This window comes from Marmota monax, unplaced genomic scaffold, assembly GCF_021218885.2.
Source record: "Marmota monax isolate L192 unplaced genomic scaffold, Marmota_monax_Labrador192_F-V1.1 WCK01_AAM20220418_F8-fsc00007, whole genome shotgun sequence".
In the NCBI taxonomy this organism is placed as follows: Eukaryota; Metazoa; Chordata; class Mammalia; order Rodentia; family Sciuridae; genus Marmota; species Marmota monax.
The window spans coordinates 14,824,343-14,845,922 of record NW_026692781.1 but is presented as its reverse complement, the minus strand read 5'-3'; the positions used below and the strand labels follow the sequence as shown (position 1 = coordinate 14,845,922).

The window sequence follows — 21,580 nt, the reverse complement described above, 5'->3', positions numbered from 1 at the left end:
ACAAGAGCCTTGGTTCACATTTAAAATACTGGTGTGCCTAGCAAAGTATCTTAAGCAATCCATTTTCTGATGCTTGACTACATGGCCAGCAATAAGGTTACATGAACCAATATTTTGAACTATTGGTAGTAAAATAAATTACAAAAATGCTGGTGCATCAGAGACTTGTAGTCCTTAAAGAAGTCAGTGGTTTAAGGAGTGTTTGTGAGTCACTATTGCTATTTTTCTGAGGAAATATTTTTAAATGATTGATGCAACTGCTGCCGTTGGCAGAGTGACTCTAGTATGTCACTACAAAACAAGTGTATCTGAAATTGCGATTTTCATAGATGTTGCTTCGTCATGTAGCACACTACAGTGATGTAGTGAAAGAAAGCCAGGTTTTTAAGAAATCAGGACTTGAATTGGGTAAAGAATGGGCAACCACTGACTTCTGTGAGCAGACTGTCCTGACAGAGCTTACTATGGGAAGATGAATGTAATAGTAGTGTGAAGAATGGGTTTTAAACAGTTCCTATAGATAAGGGATATCCAAGCACCTGGATAAAATAGCAGGACCGGAAGAAAACAAAATCAAGACCCAGATGCCCTTTACAAATTAGGCAAAATTAAAGCAACTACCACCTGTCACTGTGTGAAATATTCTGAAGAATACTGTAATGATCAATTAAACTTAAGAAAGAAGAGCCATATTCTGTAAGTCGAGGGAAAAAAGTTTAGAGTCTACTTGGGCTTACATGTGCAATAATCACAGAAAAATACTGCCTCAAATTTCTTTCCTTCAGTGTCATCTCCAATCAAGCTTGGATCTCATCACTCCCCAAAAAAGTGTGCCCATACAAGTCACCAACTATCACTCCTAAACTGCTAAGTAACATGGTTATTCAGGCCCTCATCTTATTTACCAGTAGCACTAGATGCAGATCATTCCTACTTCCCTGAAACTTTTCACTTCCATCCCAGGTCCTCACACTCCTGGCTTTTCTTTTACTTTTTCACTGTTCTTTCCTGGGGTTCTTTGCTGATTTCCTCCTCTCAGTATGGCAATGCTAAGACCTCTTTCTTTTCTAACGGCATTCATTCCCCTGATGAGCCTATATACTCTCAAAGCTATACATCTATTTACTTGAGTCCCAAATTTACAGAACTTATTCCTGAATCACAGATTTGTATGTTCATTGTCCTGACACCTCCATTTCCAGGTCTAATAGGCATAAAAAAAAAAACCAAACCTAACTTCTCCCAATCCTATTCTCAGCTTATGAAAACTATACCCTTCAATTTGCTCAAGTCCTACATGCTTCATTCCTTTTTCATGCCCACCCCCACCCCACCCCAAAGTCAAAGTATCACAAAATCTTGTTAGCTCTATCTTCAACTGTAACTTTATCATTTCGTATTACCTATATCACTGCCACCCAGGTTGAAGTCATCATTCTCTCTTCCCAGGATTACTGCATTAGTCCCGTGATTGCCTTATTCCTAATTCCCCACCTTAACACCAACCCAAGTCTCTTCCCTAACAGTAATCTAATTTCAAGTACACCTAAGTCATATCCTGTCACTTTTTGGCTAAAAACACCTTCTGGTGGTTTCCCATCTTATTTTGAATACCAGCCATATGCCTTACAATGTAAGACCCTACATGATCTGTGCATCTACAGCCATCCTGCCCTAGCCTTCTACTCCTGTCCTTGTTGCTTACCTTTTCTTTTTGGAATGTGTTAAGCTTGTTCTTCCCATGGAATGCAGCCTTTTCACTTGCTATTCCCTCTGCCTGGAATACTTTTCCCCTATTTGGTATATCCTTTACCCTTAATTCGTTCTTGACTACCCTTTTTATAAGTGAATAGCAACCTCCCCTTTCTCTCACCCAGCACATATTCCATGTTTCTATTTCCCTTCCCTGCATTAGTTTTCTCCATACCATCTAACACACACATACATAAAATTTAACAATATTTTTTGGGTAGTCTGTCTGTACTTGAAAGTAAACTCTACAAGAGCAGGGATTTTTGTGAGCTCTATTCATTGCTAATCCTGTAAAATAATATTTGCCAGAGTATACAACTAGTAACTTGTTGAATGAAATGAACTGATCCTTTTTTCCTAGGACTCATAATAAATTAAGGAGACTATACACATAAAAAATACTTTTAAAAAATGTGTCATTTGTCATTTTTAAAAACTAAGAGAAGAAAAAGTGCCTCACATACATATGTAAAATGACCTTCATATTCCAATGGACTTGAGTTTGCTTAGCTGGTTTTAACATGAGTGAGAAAAGAGACTAGTTAGAATTATACTTTTGGTACCAGAGAGCTTTTACCCAGTCACCTTTCAATTATATCTACTGGCACAATGAAGACATTAGGTAACACAAAAGTGACCCTTTAATTTTTTTGTCTTATTCCATTTCTCTTTCATTTCAGAAGCTAGTAGTGGAGTGGGGGACTCGGATGATAGTTTAATAAATGACTTTCAACACTTAAGGACAGCCCTCTCCATCTATCATATAATATGCTAGTTTTCTCTTCCCCTAAAGAATTTCTTAGAATTTCAATTTTCATTTTTCCTGTTTCCCTAAAAGCGTACCATAAGCAGACAGAGTCATGTGCTGCTTAACAATCGGGATACATTCTAAGAAAAGTGTTGCTCATCAATTTCATTGTGATGAAAACATCAGAGTGTACTTGCACAAAGACGGCCACACTAGGCAATGTAATCTGATGGGAACATAGTGATCTATGTGGTCCACTGATCAAAATGTCATTACGCAGTGTGTGAACATACATATATTTTCTTTTTTACCAACAAATGGGAATAGGAGACATGGATCAATTAAGAGGATACTAACAATAATGGGAAATTATGTCAACTTTGTAGAACAGGAGCATTCTGGTGTATTTACAGACTTAAATTATAAGATTCATTTTCCATTTTAAATAAGCAGACATTAAGTAGGTTATATGAATAAACTATTGCTAATTTTCCATATTTCAGTTTAGCAGGAATATAAGCAACACTGACCACATACAGGGCACTCAATCAGGATGATGGGGAATTAAAAAGGCATGTCTGATAAGCTTCACATAGTGTCTGGATAGCCTTAAAAAGGCTTATTCCCATGACTTAATAAACATTTAGCAAATACACAACATATTAGACACTGGGGTAGGTACTGAAATACAGAAATGAAAAGTATAGGTATTACCTTACCAAAGCTCATTATCCAGAAATAGTGAAAAGGTGCTAAAATGAATATAATAGTGTTAAAATGCAAGCTAAGAGACATTGGGTACTAAAAGTAATTTGAAAGACAGAGTAATTATTTCAAAAGCGTCAACTAGTGTTAAGCATGTTTAGTATTATAATGATTGGGTAAACTTACCAAACATTATACTAATATTTTCATTGCTAAATCAGCAAGGGCATATGTTCAATTTATTATTCAACATCCATTTGTAATGGATACACAATAGCAAAGATGTATTCTCTTCTGCTAGGAAGAGGGAAAAATCTATCAGGACACAAAAATGATGAACTAAAAGTATGTGAAAATGTACTCATATTTGTACAAACCATACTGCTTGAAAAAAATCTTTCAATTAGCACTTAAAATTTGTAGAATAAACTCACAATAAAGATCAGTTAAGGGATTATGCAGAATAAATGCAGTAGAACCCCCTTCTATTCTCCTACTACTTCCCTGAAAAAGAGGGAGGGAGGGAAAGAGATGGAAGGAAGGAGGGAGAGGGAGGGAAGGAAGGAAAGATGGATTGATTCTTGGCTTTAGAGTAAACATTATCAAGGAGGGCAACTGGCTTGTTGCTGGTACTGGGAAATATGCACATACTTGCTTGATTTCTTTTTATTATTTTTGATGTTTATGTAGGTGGCATCTTAGAAAAGACTGACAAACTAAAACGTAAATGAAAGCAGAACAAGAGGAAGGAAGGTATCATTTTGGAAGCAACCTTGAAATAAATCTTAGGGATCTGTGGCAAAAACACAGCTCTTAGAGACCTGTTATGTAGATTTGCATAATGGCTTTAGCTTTACCAGATTCAAAAAGATAACCTATAGAATTAGAAAATCTAAAGTGAATTTAAATTTATCTAAATACAAATTACTGACTAGAATAACTAGACTTGTCAATCCCTTTTATTATGTCATAGTTGTTTCTTGCAGAATAAATCTGAACTAACACGCTGTCCCCAGTTTCTGCTTCCTAATCATAAGTAATTATTTATGTGTATTTACATCAGCAACAAAAACTAATAAAGAATGCTTTAAACTGTCTTTGGGCCTGAATGTGGGTCACCAACTACTTAAAAACTTTCTCCTCCAAAGCTTGGTGTCTGTCAACACCCCCACCCTGCCTCTTTCCCCAATATGTTGGACATATCATTTTAAATCTTCCAGTCACCTGAACTACTGGAAACACACACAGCTGGCAGCACAAAAGGTGGCAAACCAAAGAAGAGAATGCTAGAATTCCAGAATAAATACAGAAGAAACAGAAAAGAGCAAAGTGAGGGTGGTATCCATTCGCCTTAGTTAGATATGAATAGACAGACCTTAGAGCATCATCCCTCAATTCTCATTTTAACAAGGTTGATGCTGTCTGACAATGATCAAGGCTTTAACATGATTCATTACTGTTGACAATACAGTTATATAAACCACTCTCAGCAATTCATTTTATGACTATCAGTCAACTGTGTAGAAACAGTCCATTACACACTGGATGGATACACATTTAAATCACCAAAGAACCTTATAAGAAAAAGCTGATAAAGTAGTTATTAGGGAAACAAAAATCTACGTTTCATTTCGAAAAATGTGTATCTACTAAAATGTAATTATAAAAGCTTATTTACTTGCTTAGGTATAAAAAAAGGAATTTGTATATTTACCTAAAATAAGAAAAATTAACTAAAATATAATCCCATAATGGAGTTACTGTACAATCACTCAAGTCTTTTAAAAAAATGTTTAATGGTTTGAGAAAAATAACAGATGTCTCAGGTCATGTTATAAGTTTGCCCAAAGAACAAAATATAAATGGTGACTAAAACTGTGTAAATGTACTGCACTAACAAGACTATAACAGGTTAGGATCTGAAATCATGGGGCTGAAATTGATTTAAAATTTTACTACATATTCTTGTACTGTTTTAAGAATATACTTATTAGTATTCTTATAAGATAGTGGGTTGATTCCAATTTCTTTAAATAAGCATCAGAAAACAACATCTCAGAGTTCTTGTTAGAAAAGCACACAGACAGGTGAAACTGTAATACGTACTGAATTTTACCTTATTAGTTAACATTACCTTGTTCTTAAAAAGCCAATATCTAGATAACTAAATCACCTTGTGGCTTTGAAAAATGCTTGATATATTTACCAATAAGCTTCCTGATGTGATTACACGTGATATGTGGTTAATTTGCCTCGTTTTCAAATTCAAAAAAAAAAGGAGGAGAAATTAGTGATATTATATCTATGACAAAAGGGAAAATATTAACAATCCTACCTCATGTTCACAGGAAACAAGTTTGTTAAGCTTCCATCTGAGACTAAAATAAGGATATAGTAAAATGTAAACTGTACTTCACTTTGTAAACTTCAGAAGTTATAATTAATTAATCTATGAATGTCCACTTTTGCAGGAAAGTGATAACTTGTGTATGTGTATTCAACAGTAAGCTATAATGTTATAAAAGACTCTTACCCTAGTGGTAGAACATGGGAACTGCATCTCTTAATGGGATTGGCTACATAATGTTAAGCAAGTTATTTAACCTGTCTGTATATCAGTTCCAACTCTGTTGAATGAGGACCATCAGTGTCTACTCTCCTAAAGCTCTTTAAGAGCATTAAACAAGATATAGCACATCAGCCTCTACAGCCTATAATTTGCATGCAGTAGTACATTACTGCCAAACTACTCCAAAGGCACGTGGTCATAGTGTGAACACTCCAAGTTCAACAGGATGCCTGGAGTCACTGTCTTTCTCAAGCACTTATAAAATTATATTTGGTCTTGTAAATTACAAATTTTGATTTTAATGGGTAAGAAAAAGTCTGGGTTTTGTTTGAAATATCACAATTTACATCTAGAGCAAATTTCATGAAGAAAATAATTTCTATGATAACCTATGTAATTACGAAGGAGATCTACAGTTTTTTTAGAAATAGAGAATGAGAAAAAAATCGAAACTTTGAGGTAACCTATGATAGGAAACCAAATGAAGTTTATTATTTCTTGAAAATATATCCTTTTGATTATCTTCTCTCAAACTTAGAAGAATGTATTCTCATTTTATAGGTAGGCTGACTCATTATAACACCTAGATACTATTAGCACCCATTTAAAAATGTTGACAGTTCCCTGAAAAGAGAAAGCAGAACAAGCAGAACAAAAATTTATGAGATTAGAATTACTGAGTTTGAGGGATAATAGAAAACAGGGAAATTAATTCAACTCTTATATTTCATATATGAATAAATTAAAACTCAAAGAAGTATCCTATTCAAGGCAACAAAGGTAGTTTGTGGGAGAGATGCAAATATTTTAAGTAACCAATTCCCTCAACTTTGTCCCAGGCCAACAAAGCAAAATAGGTTGGTGGTATTCATTAGATATATAGTAAGACCAGAAAATCCAATCATAGCGTCTATCTCCAAATATCCTATTATTGGGCATAATGAAAGATTTTCTAGCATCAAGAAAATATTTACTACTGTAGGACACAGAATGAACAATTTTGGTAATACAGAAAAACTACTTTTTAAAACTTCCCCAGTCTGATAAAAATTATTTTTGTTTACATAAAAGGTCTCCACTCTCACTGCACTGACTTGGACTCTATTAGATGTATTAGATTTTGCTTAAAATAGTCAAAGCTCAGAGGTTTTCAAACATAAGCCTCAAAATAGTACTATTTTGTTTGTTGTTTCTTTGTAATAGGATAATTTTGGGGTATGGGGGTACTTAACTGAAAAACAGATACATAAGTTTCATTTTACTCTAAGACTTCTATGACAAATACTCAAGTAGGAGTCCACTATTCATAGTGATGAAAATGCAACTATAATCATATTTTGCTTTATTATCTTATAGCATTGTATTTTTTAAGCTAATGATTCAACTCTAAAATTTTAAGATGGTAATCTATCACCATATTAAGGACTAAAGAAGATACTTGCTCCATAAACCACAACCTTGATTACATGACCAAAGATAATTATACCATCATGGGGAATGGGAGGAGCACATTAATCTGTTTACATACTCCAATAAGAAAAGCTTGATAATTATTATAATTAATAATTACGGCTAGAAAGAAATTAAGTTAAAACTGAGAAATAATACTATGTCTGCACAGTAACACAGTTCTTTTCTACCTTCAGGGCAGACAAGGGTTTTGTGTTCAACTCTGCCTCTGGCTATATTGGTTGGCCAAGTGTCACAGTAAGAAGGGTAAATGAATCATAAAAATTCAAGACCAGGATTAAAAGGAAAAGACACCACACAATAGCTATCAGATCAAAGTTATTATTTGACAATATTGCCCAATGCTGGAAAGAAATCACCAATTTAGAAGCAAAATGTTCTAAATAAGATATTTCCAGACACCTAAGTGAGTCATGGTTTTATTTTCTTTAGCTCAAATACCATATTATCAAAGTAAAACTTCATGGTTTAAAATTCAGTTTTGTATATTTCATTTCATTTTATTTTCTCATTAAGATTTAAAGGAAAAATCCTATACTTCAAGATTTTAAATGCTTTCAATTGAATAATTCATTCATTTGAACTAGTCCTTAGTAGCCCATCTTCATATTCACATCTTTATTTCATCAACAATCATCTCAGACACACCTTCTGACAAGACTGACTTCAAACATTACGACAGGAAACTATGCCTTCAGGAGCATGTTTATTGTGTTTGAGATGATACATCAGTGCTCTCTGAGCTACAAAGGGTAAAAGGAAATCCTCTCATTACAAACTGACAAAGGTAAAAGGTAGAACATTTTCACAACAGCATGAACCACGTACTCAGAAATAGGTCTGGGTTTAATACAAATGACATAATTCCTAGTCATCTACGGCTACTTTTATAACTTCATACAGATAATGAATTAGGCTAAAATGCACTATAATATTTGGTAGACTTCAGGACCAGTATCCTTAGTACATCACAAAATACATTTTGATATCCCAAAGAAGCAAGACTTGCAAGTAGGCGTTTTAAACATAACTAATCTACAGCTACAAAGTTCTACTCTTGATAGCATTTACCTTTTTGGGGAGTCTCCCAGTCTCCAAAGGATAAAAGCGGAGAGTAGAATCAGTATAACATATACACAGAAGTCCGTATTGTAAAGGCTATAAAGATTTGCAGCACAGTGAGAAGATGCCTTCTGCTCCTTCACACTGCATACAAATTATGTGAATTATGTTGCGTATCTCTTGGTCCACTGTCTGGCTATCCTGTCATGTTCTGCTCTGTTGGTCAAATACTGAGTGGCTATGCTTCCAACCAGAGGATCCGCTAGAAAAGTAGAAACAACATTAAGATATTATGTGGAGTCTTAATGGTACAAGTCTAACATTATTTTAAAGTAAAACATTTCAGCAGTATCTTTACATATCTTTATATACAATAGATTGATTTTGAAAGAAAAATGTTTAAGGTAGTATGTATGTCCATCTGAATATATTAATATTCAAATTAAGTATTCACTAAAAAATGAATGTTGAGTTAATAGATAGGATTTCTATAAAAGACATGCCTTTAGTATGCAAAAATTATTTTGTAGTCTTCACATTTTATTGAACAATAAAAATGCAGTAGGTGGTGTATTTCTGGTTTATTATAGATATTAAAAAATCACTCTTACATGGAACTCTGATCTAAGAATATAATGCTATTCAGAACGAAATTTTCCTTCATTCTATGCAATATGACTCTAATCACTATGTATGTCTCCATTTAAAAACATACTTGCCATTTTATTTTAAATAGAATTTTAAAATAGTTGTATCTACGATGTAAACTTTTAACTGATGGTTTGAATTACTTTTTAAAGTATACATAATATTTGAAGTGATCCAAATGATAGTAAAGAAAGTTTTAAAAACTGCCTTCCTGACTCCAACTACTCCAACTTCTCTCTCTCTGGCAAACAATTGTTACTCATTTAAAATATTTCTTTGCAGAGATTTTATATGTATTCAACAAGCATCTTAAAGACCTTCCCCTGTTGTTAGTTTACATAGAGGCGCTTGATTATTTTTAACAGCTGCATTCTTTATTAATGGACACTCAGCTTATTTCTGTCTTTTGCTTTAATAATGATATAAAAACTTCCATCTATTTATCCATCATATATATCTAACTGTTGAGCCTAAGGTAAAAATAATAGCTGTTAGTGAATTATAAAATATTTAGAAAGAATTAGCAATTTCTTTAAAAATGACTAAATAGTAAGATAAGTGAAAATCCAGATCTGTTTACCTTGGTAAACAAGTCAGTCACCCAGTTAGATATTTCTGAAAAAGTTACAAATTACATACTAATGATGCCAGAGTTTAAATAATCAAAATCTAGTACAGCTCTCATATCAGCTATCATTTTAATGTCCATTACTACTATATTTACTATAACTAACTTTAATCCAAAAAGGGAGAGAGAAGTCCTTCATTACTGAGTAGTTAAAACTCATAGAAGCAGGCAGCAGAGAAAAGAACGCACCAGAGTCAAAGACACTGCTTCCTTCCTGGCAGAAATGCACTCTATAGCTACATGTTTTAGAAAGAAGAGATTCTATGAATGATAGTGAAAAATATAATTGTAGAGTGGCATTCATAATTTCCTCACAAAATGTTTTATACTCATTTTTCTACACACAGCATTTATTTCTTTATGAACACTTAAGCTAACCAAGAAAATGCACTAGTTTTTGTTTATGCTTATAAAGATTGCTTACCAGGGTTGCAGTCTGTCAAAAGCGAACAAATAGACAGCAAAACCTTTGAAATAGTCAAAGCAGGACTCCAGTTGTCTTTAAGGATGTCCAGACAGATGACTCCCTGACTGTTGATGTTGCAGTGATAGATTCTCGTGCGGAAAGTAACCTAAATAGAGTAACATGAAAAACAAAGAAAATGAATGCACCATTATCAACTAATATTCCATGCTTCATTGTCCACTAAAATTCTCACCAGTAACACACCATGAATGATACTAAACAGCAAATAATTTAACTATAGGTAATCTTGGATTAAAACAATAACAAAGTTAAATAGTTTTGATTCATTTGAATATCTTTGTTTTCACTTGATATAAAAACAACTACACTGATTTTAAAAGAAAGTAACTGATCAATTAAATCTAAATGAATGATATGGGAATTCTATGAATGTATGCACATATTGAAAGTAAAGGAGAACATGTTGGGTGCCAAACTGTGAGAATCTGAAGAAGACTTTTCCTTAGCATAAAAGTTACATTAATTTCTTAGTAGAAATAATCACAATCCCACACATCAGAAAATAATGGAGAAGAATTGAGGGGAAGGTTGATAAAATCATCTATATTACTAGACTTTCTATTTTTCAGCCTTTGATTTTCACAATGGTTTATAGTCTAGTTAAGATTAAAACATTAAGATAAAATAAGCACAGTTTTCAGCTAATGGATAAAAGAAACTAATACTTCCCAACATGTGTGAGAAAAGAATATAAATCACAGAACAAATTACTGGCAAGTTTCAAAACAACACAAAAGATAATTAGGTGGTTAGTTCATAATCTGTAGTTGTAGAAAGAAAAAAATTTTCTCATAGAACTAGGAGTACTGTGAGCTTCAAAATAGAATCTGGGAAGAAAAGCTGTTGAAAAAATGAGGAAAAGGGCTGTTGTGGCTCAGCAGTAGAGCACTTGCATAGCACAGACGTGAGATGTGCTAGGTTTGATCCTCAGCACCACATAAAAATAAATGAATAAAATAAAGGTATTGTGTCCAACTTTAAAAAATATTTTTAAAAAAATGAGGGGAGAAAAAGAGACAAGACACAAACACAATCTCAAAAGACCAACTGTCTAGTGGAAGAAGAGTAGGAAGGAGACCAGCTCCTATAGAACTGCTCTAACACAATATATAGAAGTTATATGTGCATACAGAGATCTAAATTGTAGCTAGACAAATTAAGATGAGCTAAAAGTGTAAAACACATAGCATATTTAAAGACTTGGTACCAACAACAGAATGTAAAAGATCTTATTAATATTCTTATATTGGTTACATGCTACAATGTCAATATTTTTTATTTACTAGGTTAAATAAAATTATTATTAAAATTTACTGTTTATTTCTTTTTATTTTTTTCAATATGGCTACAAAAAATGAAAATTACACATACATCTCTGCATAATATTTTTATTAGTGTTGCTCTAAGATATGGGAATTATATTCATTCAGGTCATTAACAGCTGACTACTAAATAGATATGAAAGTAGTTTACAAATACAATTAATATTTTAATTCCTTTCTGTTATTAATAATGAATTAACAGAGTAATATTCATGAAAAAAGATAATTAAATTTTTATTATTTTTCATGAAGTTCAACACCTTATGTAAACTTCAAAAAGAACAAGTATAGTAGAAAAATAATTGTTCCTAACACTAATACTACAACCCTTATTTGTTTCACTTCCCTAACTACAGACCTCAAGAATGCTTAATACTATATATCACAGCAAAAAATGTATATATTAAAAAAATAGAAAATTAAAATATTGCAATTTCAACAAATATTATTAGCATACTAAATTTTATAAATAACCATTAGCCAAAACAATTATGACAAATTATGTATAAAACTACATTTTGAAATTCTTATGGACAATTTTTATTTTCCACTAAAAGATGCTAAAAAATGTAAACATTATTTTAATTCAGTTAATTTTGTCTACATAATAAAAGTTGTATAAAACACACCTTGCTAATAACTTTCCCCACTAATTTTGCTAACGTTTTAAACCAATTTCCAATATGAAAAATTAGATGTGGAAGTATCAACTATTTATAAATACAGTCATGAGGTTTGCCAAGTTGAATCACTGAATGCAAATTGAGCATCTAGTAGATATACTGATATTAAATAGGTCAACTAATTTGTATAGTTTGTGGTATTATCACCATGAGGGTTTTCACTTTTTATTTGACTGATTCAGCAAGATGGACTCTACAGACTTGGGTGCATTAAAAAAGACAACAATTTCAATATTGGTAGATTCTGATAGGATCACACAGTACAGCACTCAAAACACAGTCTTAACTGGGAGTTAAAGGGCCTTAGTATCTGCAATTTGGGGTAAACACCACTAGGTGGAACTATTATTACATTGTAAAATAATGCTTATTTTAAACAAACATTTTCACACACAGAAGTATTAATTCACTATATAAATGACAAAGAGTATAGGAAACATAAGGAATTATGTTGAAAAGAAAAACATTTCATCACAGACTTGATAACTTTCTCCTGGCATGTTGGACATCTCTGTAACAAGGGCAAAATTATGTTCAGGTTTAATTCTGGTGATTTTTATCCTTTGGCTTGATCATTCTAAATGAGCAATCAGGAAGAACCCATTCAAGTAACTGTTATATGTCTTAAGCTTTGTGAAATAACTGACAGTCATTACCAGGTTAGAACCCAGTCCTTCTCTGTTATTCATCCAATTTATATTTGAAATTAACTAATAGCCAACAAAAAGGAGGAACTTATCCTGCCAGATAAGTCCAAATTCCATTACCAGTCATACCCACAGAGGGCCCAAAATGAGTTTATTAAATATCGTTAGTATTCTGCTGCCTTTCCTATCCTCTACTCTCCTCCCTCCCCTCCCCTCCCATCTTCTCTCTCTACCCCATCTACTGTAATTCATTTCTCCCCCTTGTTTTTTTTTTTTTTCCTTAGAATACAACAGACACTAGTATGGCAATATGTAAATTAGTGGATGTGTAACCAATGTGATTCTGCAATCTGTATACGGGGTAAAAATGGGAGTTCATAACCCACTTGAATAAAAGTGTGAAATATGATATGTCAAGAACTATGTAATGTTTTGAACAACCAACAATAAAAATTAAAAAAAATATATTATTAGTTTTCCTTTCCTTTGTTAGGCTTTCTAGTTTTTGCTTACCTATATAGACAAAATTCACATTATTAAATCATTACTTCTGGAAACTGTCAAACAGGCTTCTTTTCTTTTCTTTTCTTTTTTTCTACAATCCTGGGAATTAAACCCAGGGATGCTGTACCACTGAGCTACATTCCCACCTCTTTTTATTTTATTTTGAGACAAGGACTTGCTAAGCTGCCCAGATGGCCTAAAACTTGGGATCCTCCTGCCTCAAGACTCCTGCTACACTGTGATTACAGTAATGTGTTGCTGCCCCACTTTATCCTAACATTTTCTTAAGGAAGGGTCATATATTATTTTTTCTTGCTCATATCATAAATTTAAAATTTATCACTTTTATTTTTGTACAAGGTATAGTTCTATTAGTATTAATAAAACTGCATAACCAACTGAAAAAAGGTATAGCTTTATTTATAATTAACAAATCCTCTGTTGAATAAGAAGTTGCTTGTGAAAGAAGTCAATTACTTTGAGTTTAAAAATCCTTGGTTCTGTGAGTTTCCATATCAACTCCTAAATAATAAAATTATTATATTAATATGCATTTGAATTCTATGATAACCAGTTTTGGAGAAAGATAAATATTAAAGAATTTATTTCTAGGTTCTTACCTTTGGTGGCTTAAATGGATAATCTGATGAAAATGTGATATCCAGAAAAAACACACCACCTTCATATACAGAACCTGGTGGACCAAGTATGGTTGATCTCCACTCATAAATGTTATCTCCTTTAGGCCCAGCACTACATAAAAGAAATTAAAATTTATCAATATGTTCATCTGTAAACAATGCATATTAACACCTTAAAACCAATAAAGTTTAAGTTAAATTAGCAATTGAGAAAAATGAGGGATATCATTTGTTTCTAAGCTATTTCAAAATAGCCCTTTTCATATAAATCTTCAGTGTTCATTTTCTAAAAACACTCTCCTACAAACCTCAACACAATACTTTAATCTACAATTTGCATTATGAAGTTGTCAACTATCTCAATAATCCTTTAAAATCTTTTTTTTTTTCCCCTCCAGACACAAAAAACAGTCTTGGTGCCAATTATATCCTGTCTTCAGTCTCCTCTAACATGGGTTCTCTTGGCCTTTCATTTTTGTAATTAACATTTTTTTGCAGAACATAAAAAAAACAAAAATATTCTTATAAAAACAAACAAAACTCATCACTTTGAGCTTGTCTGGTATTTCTTCATGATTAGATTCAAGTAATGTTTTCCTGGTCAGCAACACAAAAGTGTTGTGTCCTTCTTGGTGTATCACATCCAGAGGTACATGATATCCACCTGTTCCTCATGGGTAATGTTTCATCATGAAGACAAGGTGCTGTCCAATTTACCTACTATTTAATTGACTACTTTACCCCACAACCAGTAAGTAATCTTTGGTCAGATAGTTGAAGATCATGCAAATATCCTGCCCCTTATCAAAATTTCTTCCCTATGATTCACACCCACTTGTGGACTCTTTGAACTTTACTAAAATGGTGGCACAATCATGATTTTTCAATTTTAGTACTTTCTCCACACTTAATGATGCATTACTGGTGTGGACTCATGGATTTCTATTTTCTTCCAATGTTTTATTATTATTCACTACTGCTTTTTATTTATTTATTTTTTTATGCTCATATTTGGCCAGTGGGAACCGTTCACTGACTCCATCTAACATGCCACCATTAGTTTTTAAAGCACTTTTCTCCTTTCTGGCTCAATAAAACATTCCGGGCTCCCAGCACTAGAATCAGCTATTTTTTCAGGAAGACCTGGTTCTTTTTAGGTGAAAGTTGTTAGGAAAGTTCTAGGTGCTACTAAGTCATAGTTATATTTTGATACCACTGTAATTTCATTTAGAAAATACAAAGAGAGTTCAAACAAAATCTAAACTCAGAATTACTTGTGGAAAGGCAGCTCTAGTACTCCTTAAATTCTCTTCAAGTCTTATAGACCTCTGTTTTTCTCTAATCATTACATAACAAATTATCTTGGCTTCCTGAACATATGTATATATAAAGCTTTTCTTATTTTGAAGTACTTATCATTTTAGAAATCCAAGTTCTACATAAAACAAGCACAAACTACATTGATAAATCAACCATATTAATTAACAACAGAACATTAGTTAAAATGATTGAATTACATATTAATTCAGTAAAACATACTTTTATAAATTGTGAAACTTCAGGTAAGCCATATCATCAATTATCGAATGTATGCTCTGAGAAATGATTCATACCAAAAAATACACTAAGCTTGACACTATAATAAAAGTTACAGGTTGTTTCAATAATCTATATTTAAGGCAGATATATATGAACAATAAAACCTGACTATTGTGGCCTAAATATTTATTTGAAAATAACATTTTTATATGTTTTAAATATAAACAGCAACTACAACTAACCATAATAATGGCTCACTATTCTGTCGTTTGAGAATCATGTATACTTCCTACAAGTTAATACTCACTATAACAAAAAACATAAAACTGAGAACCAATTTTATGAAAGAAAGAAGTTTAACTTCACCAATAGCATGTCTTTTCCATATTAACTTTCCACTTGGTGATTCAGGTAATCATAATAAAATTAAATTATAGCATCAGAGCTTGTACCAGCTGCTCTAGTAAAATGTTTCTAAATGACACCTTTTACATACTAGGAATAGTATTAACAATGTCAGCAACAGTTTACCCCATCTTTACTATAAGTCAGGTATTGTTTAAAAGCACCATAGCACATAATTTAATTCTTTTACCAACCTTTGAAATGGGAAACAAGGCATAGAGTTAAATAACTTTCCATATAGCTCAGAGTTATAAAATGACACAGAATTTAAACAAACTATATGGACTAGTCTATATTTTCCTCTAAGGTTTTAATATATTTCCCAGAAGTACCTACCCAAAGGGAGCTGTTCTCAAAAAAAAAAAAAAACAAAAAAAAAACAGACTGTCTCAGAGAAATTTTTCTGTATTATCCTTCAGATGGCTGGACTTGACTGAAAAGCATGCAGTTGAGGACAAAATCCTCTCTTTAGACTTGAAGAATCTAACACAGAGAGTATAGGATCCATGTTAAATCCCCTCTGCTAGCTGGTGGAAGAGCTGGGATCCTCACACCAAACTCAGTTCTTCGACTTGTTTTCTTCCCACTTAAGATATACGCCACAGGACAAGAGGTACATTAAAATTACAGCAAGATATTCAATGTGACTTTTCCTGTTGTTCTGGAGTAAAATGAGTAGGATATAGCTATGCTACTACAAAGTAGTATCCAAAGATGCCTAGCCTAAGGGGAATGAGCCTTGTGTTGGCTACCTTGTCTGGAGTAAGGGGCCTGTACATAGTAAGGTACTATCTGCTACTCAAGGCCTGGGGAGGGTGGAGATGAGTAGGAAGCAATATGGGATAAGAGCAGCTGCAGGTCTGACTTCATTCTAATCCAAACAAAGCATTTTATAGGCTAACAGCTTAATTGCTACTGAGATCTCAAGTTTAGTAGAAAATGAGTGATAAAAATGCTGAACAGTTTCAAGACAAGCACTATTCATACCTTTTTACTACTTCCCATCTCTCTCTCTTCCCAAGTCTCTCTCTTCCACAAGAGCAGCATTCCTTTTGTCTCTGACCAACCACTTTTCCCTCTCTATGGAATAAATGTCCACAAGAGTCCAACAATGCCTTTCTCTAACATTTAATAACTATTCAAAAAAGCCCCTCTATTTCACTACCCCTTCCAGCTTCAATCTCAATTATCATCCTTTATAGCAAAACTCCCTCCAAGTATTATCTACTTGCTGTCTCCAACTTCTTTCTTCCTGTTTTTACTTGAAACCAATCCAAACAGGCTTTCCCTCCCTGTTCCTCCATCACAAAAGAGCTCTAATCCAAGGTCATTAATCTCATCACTCCAAAGATCATTTCTGAATCCACATCTTACTTGGTCCAGCAACATTTGATAAAATCAATCATTTCTTGCTTGAAAATTTCTGTTTTGTTGTTAGAATAACATAAATTAGTTTTCTACCTAAACTTCCTGGACTCCTCTCATTCTGTACTGCCATTCATTACTTCCCCAACGTCTAGATATTGCTAGTTCTTCAAGGCTCAATCCTTAGACCCTTCTATTTTCTATCTACATGTACTCTTTTGGTAATCCCACACAATTTTATTCCCTTTAAACATGCTAGTATCCTCTTAACTCCCAAATCTGTATGTACCAACTAGATTTTTATTCTGAATCTCCAATTATGCATCTAAATACTGTCTCTATTTTGAAATTGAATATTTAAATCTAGTAATTTTTAAAAGTACCTCACACTTACCACATCTCAAATGAAATTCCTAACATTCCAACTATAATCTTTCCTATTTTATCTAATGGCATGTTCACTTGTAAAACAAAGGAAACACTGCTTCAGCTAGTTATAATTTACCATTGCAGCCACCATCTTTTTCATCTCTTCCTTGTTCAACTGGCTGAAGCAATGCTGCTTTCTCCAATACACAATACACACTTCCACCTCATGACCTCCATATCACCAGTGTCTCCCTGCCTGGAAGGCTCTTCCCCAAGGTACCCACATGGTTTAATCCCTCATCATCTTCAGGTTTCAACTCAAAAGTCACAGTTTCAGCAGTCCTTGCCTGGTCATTCTGTCCAAAATGTCACACATACCTTCACACACACTTGTCCCCCTTTCCCCCAGAAGCATTTATCATTCTCTAACATATTTCTATCTTTCTTACTGTCTTTCTCAGTAAGTCACAAGCCCCAGGAGGATATAAGACATAAATGGGGCTCTTTATCTTTCAGCAGCCTGAACTTTTTATGCCCTGAAAGTGATACATTATTTCTTGGTAACAAGAAGTGAAAAGGGTGGTAGGATCTGCCTAATGAGACAGGAAAGGAAGATGTCACAGAGTCTACTAGCAGTGGTAACAAAAATAAATATATAGATAAACTGTTATATAGATAAAACTTTCTTAGTTTCATAAGAAAGGGTCAATTTGTTTAGTAATTTACTTCACTGGCATTGAAAAAGTAAATTTCATCCTAGCTTTGGATCAAACTGTGAAAAAGATGACGAAATAACATAGTTTGCTGAAACCTCACTATAAGCTAAGAGCGAGCTGGGGATATAGCTCAGTTGATAGAGTGCTTGCCTTGCATTTTTATTTTGAGACAGATAAAGTTTTCCAAGCTCCTCTTGAAGGCCCTGGGTTCAATCCCCAGCAACACACACACACACACACACACACACACACACACACACAGAGAACGGTCAATTACTAAAACGCATAACTCATTTTTTTTGTCTAAATATGATTCAGCTAATGAGAAATATCTTCATTCTACTATTTTTTCCTTGAAAACCATAATTTCCCCTTCAAACATGATGTTTACATAAATTATAATATCAAAACAAAATTTAAAAGTAGGTAGAAAGTATAGACAATTACAAACTGACACCCGGGACTATTCTGTTACCAGTGACTCTTACTGTTAACAAGTGATATTTCAAACATTACCATCATTAGGTCCAATACCTTACAAAATTCAGTTTTCCACTGTTTGAATGCTAATTTGGCAATTACTTTTCCAAAAGGAGTCATAAACACTATTATTCTACAGCATAGCAGTGATTTCCTGCAAGAACTTTGAAATACTTAAAAATGTGTTCATTTTTACAAATATACTTTTTCCCCTAACACAATGCTTTTTACGAGTCCAAGTTTTTAATCCTGTACTAAGCCAAATACAGAGGCATATCCTAAATACCATATGGTTGAATTTTTATCCCTAAGGCAAAGAGTCTAAGATGAGTTGAACCAATGCAAAGAGAACTAAGATGATATGTTGATGTAACTTTAATAGGCTTTATCAATCTAGATTAAATTTTAAGAAACTAAGTCTTCTGAAAATAAAAATAAAAGTAGTAAATAGCTATTAAATACATTTATGCATAAGAACTCGAATAAATATTTTCAAGGTGACAATTCTTCCAACTTCATCTATAGATTCAATGCAATTACAACAACAACAACAACAAAAAACCCAGGAAGTTATTTTGTGGATATCAAACTGATTGTAATGTTTATTTGGAAAAGAAAGCCTCAGAATAGCTAACTCAGGAAGAAGAGAATAAAAGAGAAATGATAGTACTCAACTTAATATAAAGCTACAAAAGTCAGTCTGGTACTGGTGAAAAGAAAGACCAAGACAACAGAATAGAAAGTATGAAAATAGACACACATAAGTAAAATTTACTTGCTTTTTGTTTGTATGTTTGTCTTTGCCATGATGGGGACTGAACCTAGGACCTTGCACATGCTAGGCAAATATTTTGCTTCTGAGCTTTTTTGAGACAGCTTAAGTTTTCCAGGCTAGTCTTGAAATTGCAATCCTTCTACCTCAGCCTCACAAATAGCTGGGATTATAGGCATCATCACCATATCTGGTTTCAATTAACTAATCTTTGACCAGGGAGCAAAGACAATACAATAGGGGAAAGACAGCTTTTCCAATAAATGGTGCAGGAATGATTAAACATTTTCCTACAAAGAAATGAATCTAAACACTGAACTTACACCCTTCACAAAAATTGACTCAACATGGGTCACAAATCTAAGTGAGAATGCAAAACTATAAAACTCCTAGAAAATAACATAAGCGAAAAATCTAGATGATCCTGGGCATGGTAATGACCCAAAGCACACAATCTATGAAAAAATTACTGGACTTCATTGAAACAAAAAAACTATTGATCTGCCAAGATAAATGTCAAAAGAATAAGACAAAGCATAGACTAAGAGAAGCTACATGCAGAAGAGAAAATGTATACAAAAATAATTTGATAAAGAACTGTTATCCAAAATATACAATGAACTCTTACAACTCAACAAGAAAATGAATAACTCAATTAAAAAATAAACAAAGACTTATACACCTCACCAAGAAGATATACAAATGCCACATAAGCACATGAAAAGATTTTCAATGTAGCATCATTAATACAGAATAACAAATTAAAACAACAATAACATACTAATGCATATCCATTAGAATGGCCAAAATCCAAAACCCTGACAACACTGAATGCTATGAGGATATAGAGGAAGAGGAACCCTCATCCACTGCTGGTAGGAATGCAAAATGTCTAAATTCATTTTTATGCATGTGAATATGCATTTTTTAAGACAGTTTGGCACTTTCTTACAAAGTTAAACCTATCTTACCAGATGATCCAGCAATTGCTGGTATTTATCTATGAACTGGATTTTTTTTTAAGCCCAATTTTTTTAAAAAAATTATTCTTTTTAGTTATACATGACAGTACAGTATATTTTGACATAGTTATACACACATGGAGTACATCTTATTCTAATTAGGATCCAAGTCTTGTGGTTGTATGTGATATGTAGATTCACTATGGTGTATAATTACATGTACATAGGAAAGTTATGTCAGATTCATTTCACTGTCTTTCCTATTTCGGTCCCCCTGCTTCCCTTCATCCATTTTGTCTAATCCACTAAACTAAACTATTCTTCCCCTTCCCACCCCTTGTTGTGTTTTAGCATCCACACATCAGAGAAAACATTTGGTCTCTGATTTTAGAGGGATTTGTTTATTTCTCTAAGCAAATAGTCCACAGATCCATCCGTTTACTGGCAAAAGTCATTCTTTTCTATGGCAGAGTAACATTTCATTGTGAATATATACCACATTTCCTTTATCCATTCATCTGTTGAAGGTTCCAGAGCTTGGATATTGTAAATTGAGCTGCTATAAATACTGATGTGGCCATGTCCCTGTAGTATGCTGATTTAAAGTCCTTTGGGAATATGCCAAGGAGTGGGATAATTGAGTCAAATGGTCAATGAATATATGGAAAAATGTTCAACAGATCTAACAATTAGAGAAATGCAAATTAAAACTACACTGAATGGCAGTTATCAAGAACACAAGCAATAATAAAGGTTGGCAAGGATGTGGGGAAAGGGGTATACTCATACACTGAAGGTGGGACTGCAAATTGGTGCAACCACCCTGGAAAGCAGTATGAAGATTCCTTAGAAAACTTGGAATGGAACCATTATTCATATTTCTTCTTCTGTGAAGTGTCTATTCGGTTCCTTTGTCCATTTGTTGATTGGGTGAAATGGTTTTTGGGTGTTATTCTTTATATATCCTGGAGATTTATGCTCGATCTGAGTTACAGTTGGCAAAGATTTTCTCCCATTCTGCAGGCTCTGTTCATGTTCTTTACTGTTTTCTTTGCTGTGAAGCCTTTTAGTTTGATACTGTTCCATTATTTATTTGACTTCTTGTG

The 21,580-nt window shown here is 33.2% G+C and overlaps 1 protein-coding gene across 4 annotated transcripts in view; it reads right to left on the bottom strand.

Moving 5' to 3' along the window:
* Positions 1 to 7,931: 7,931 nt before the first annotated feature.
* The window catches only part of Ube2e3 (ubiquitin conjugating enzyme E2 E3), an 86,940-nt gene continuing 73,291 nt past the window's right edge, over positions 7,932 to 21,580 (bottom strand). For all 4 annotated transcript variants that reach the window (XM_046447524.2, XM_046447522.2, XM_046447523.2 and 1 more), the window contains exons 4-6: positions 13,846 to 13,978; positions 10,007 to 10,154; positions 7,932 to 8,568 (exon numbers count right to left, since the gene is read on the bottom strand). In XM_046447524.2, coding sequence (XP_046303480.1) covers positions 8,471 to 8,568; positions 10,007 to 10,154; positions 13,846 to 13,978 — 379 coding nt within the window. In that variant the 3' untranslated portion in view covers positions 7,932 to 8,470. The remainder of the gene's footprint in view (positions 8,569 to 10,006; positions 10,155 to 13,845; positions 13,979 to 21,580) is intronic.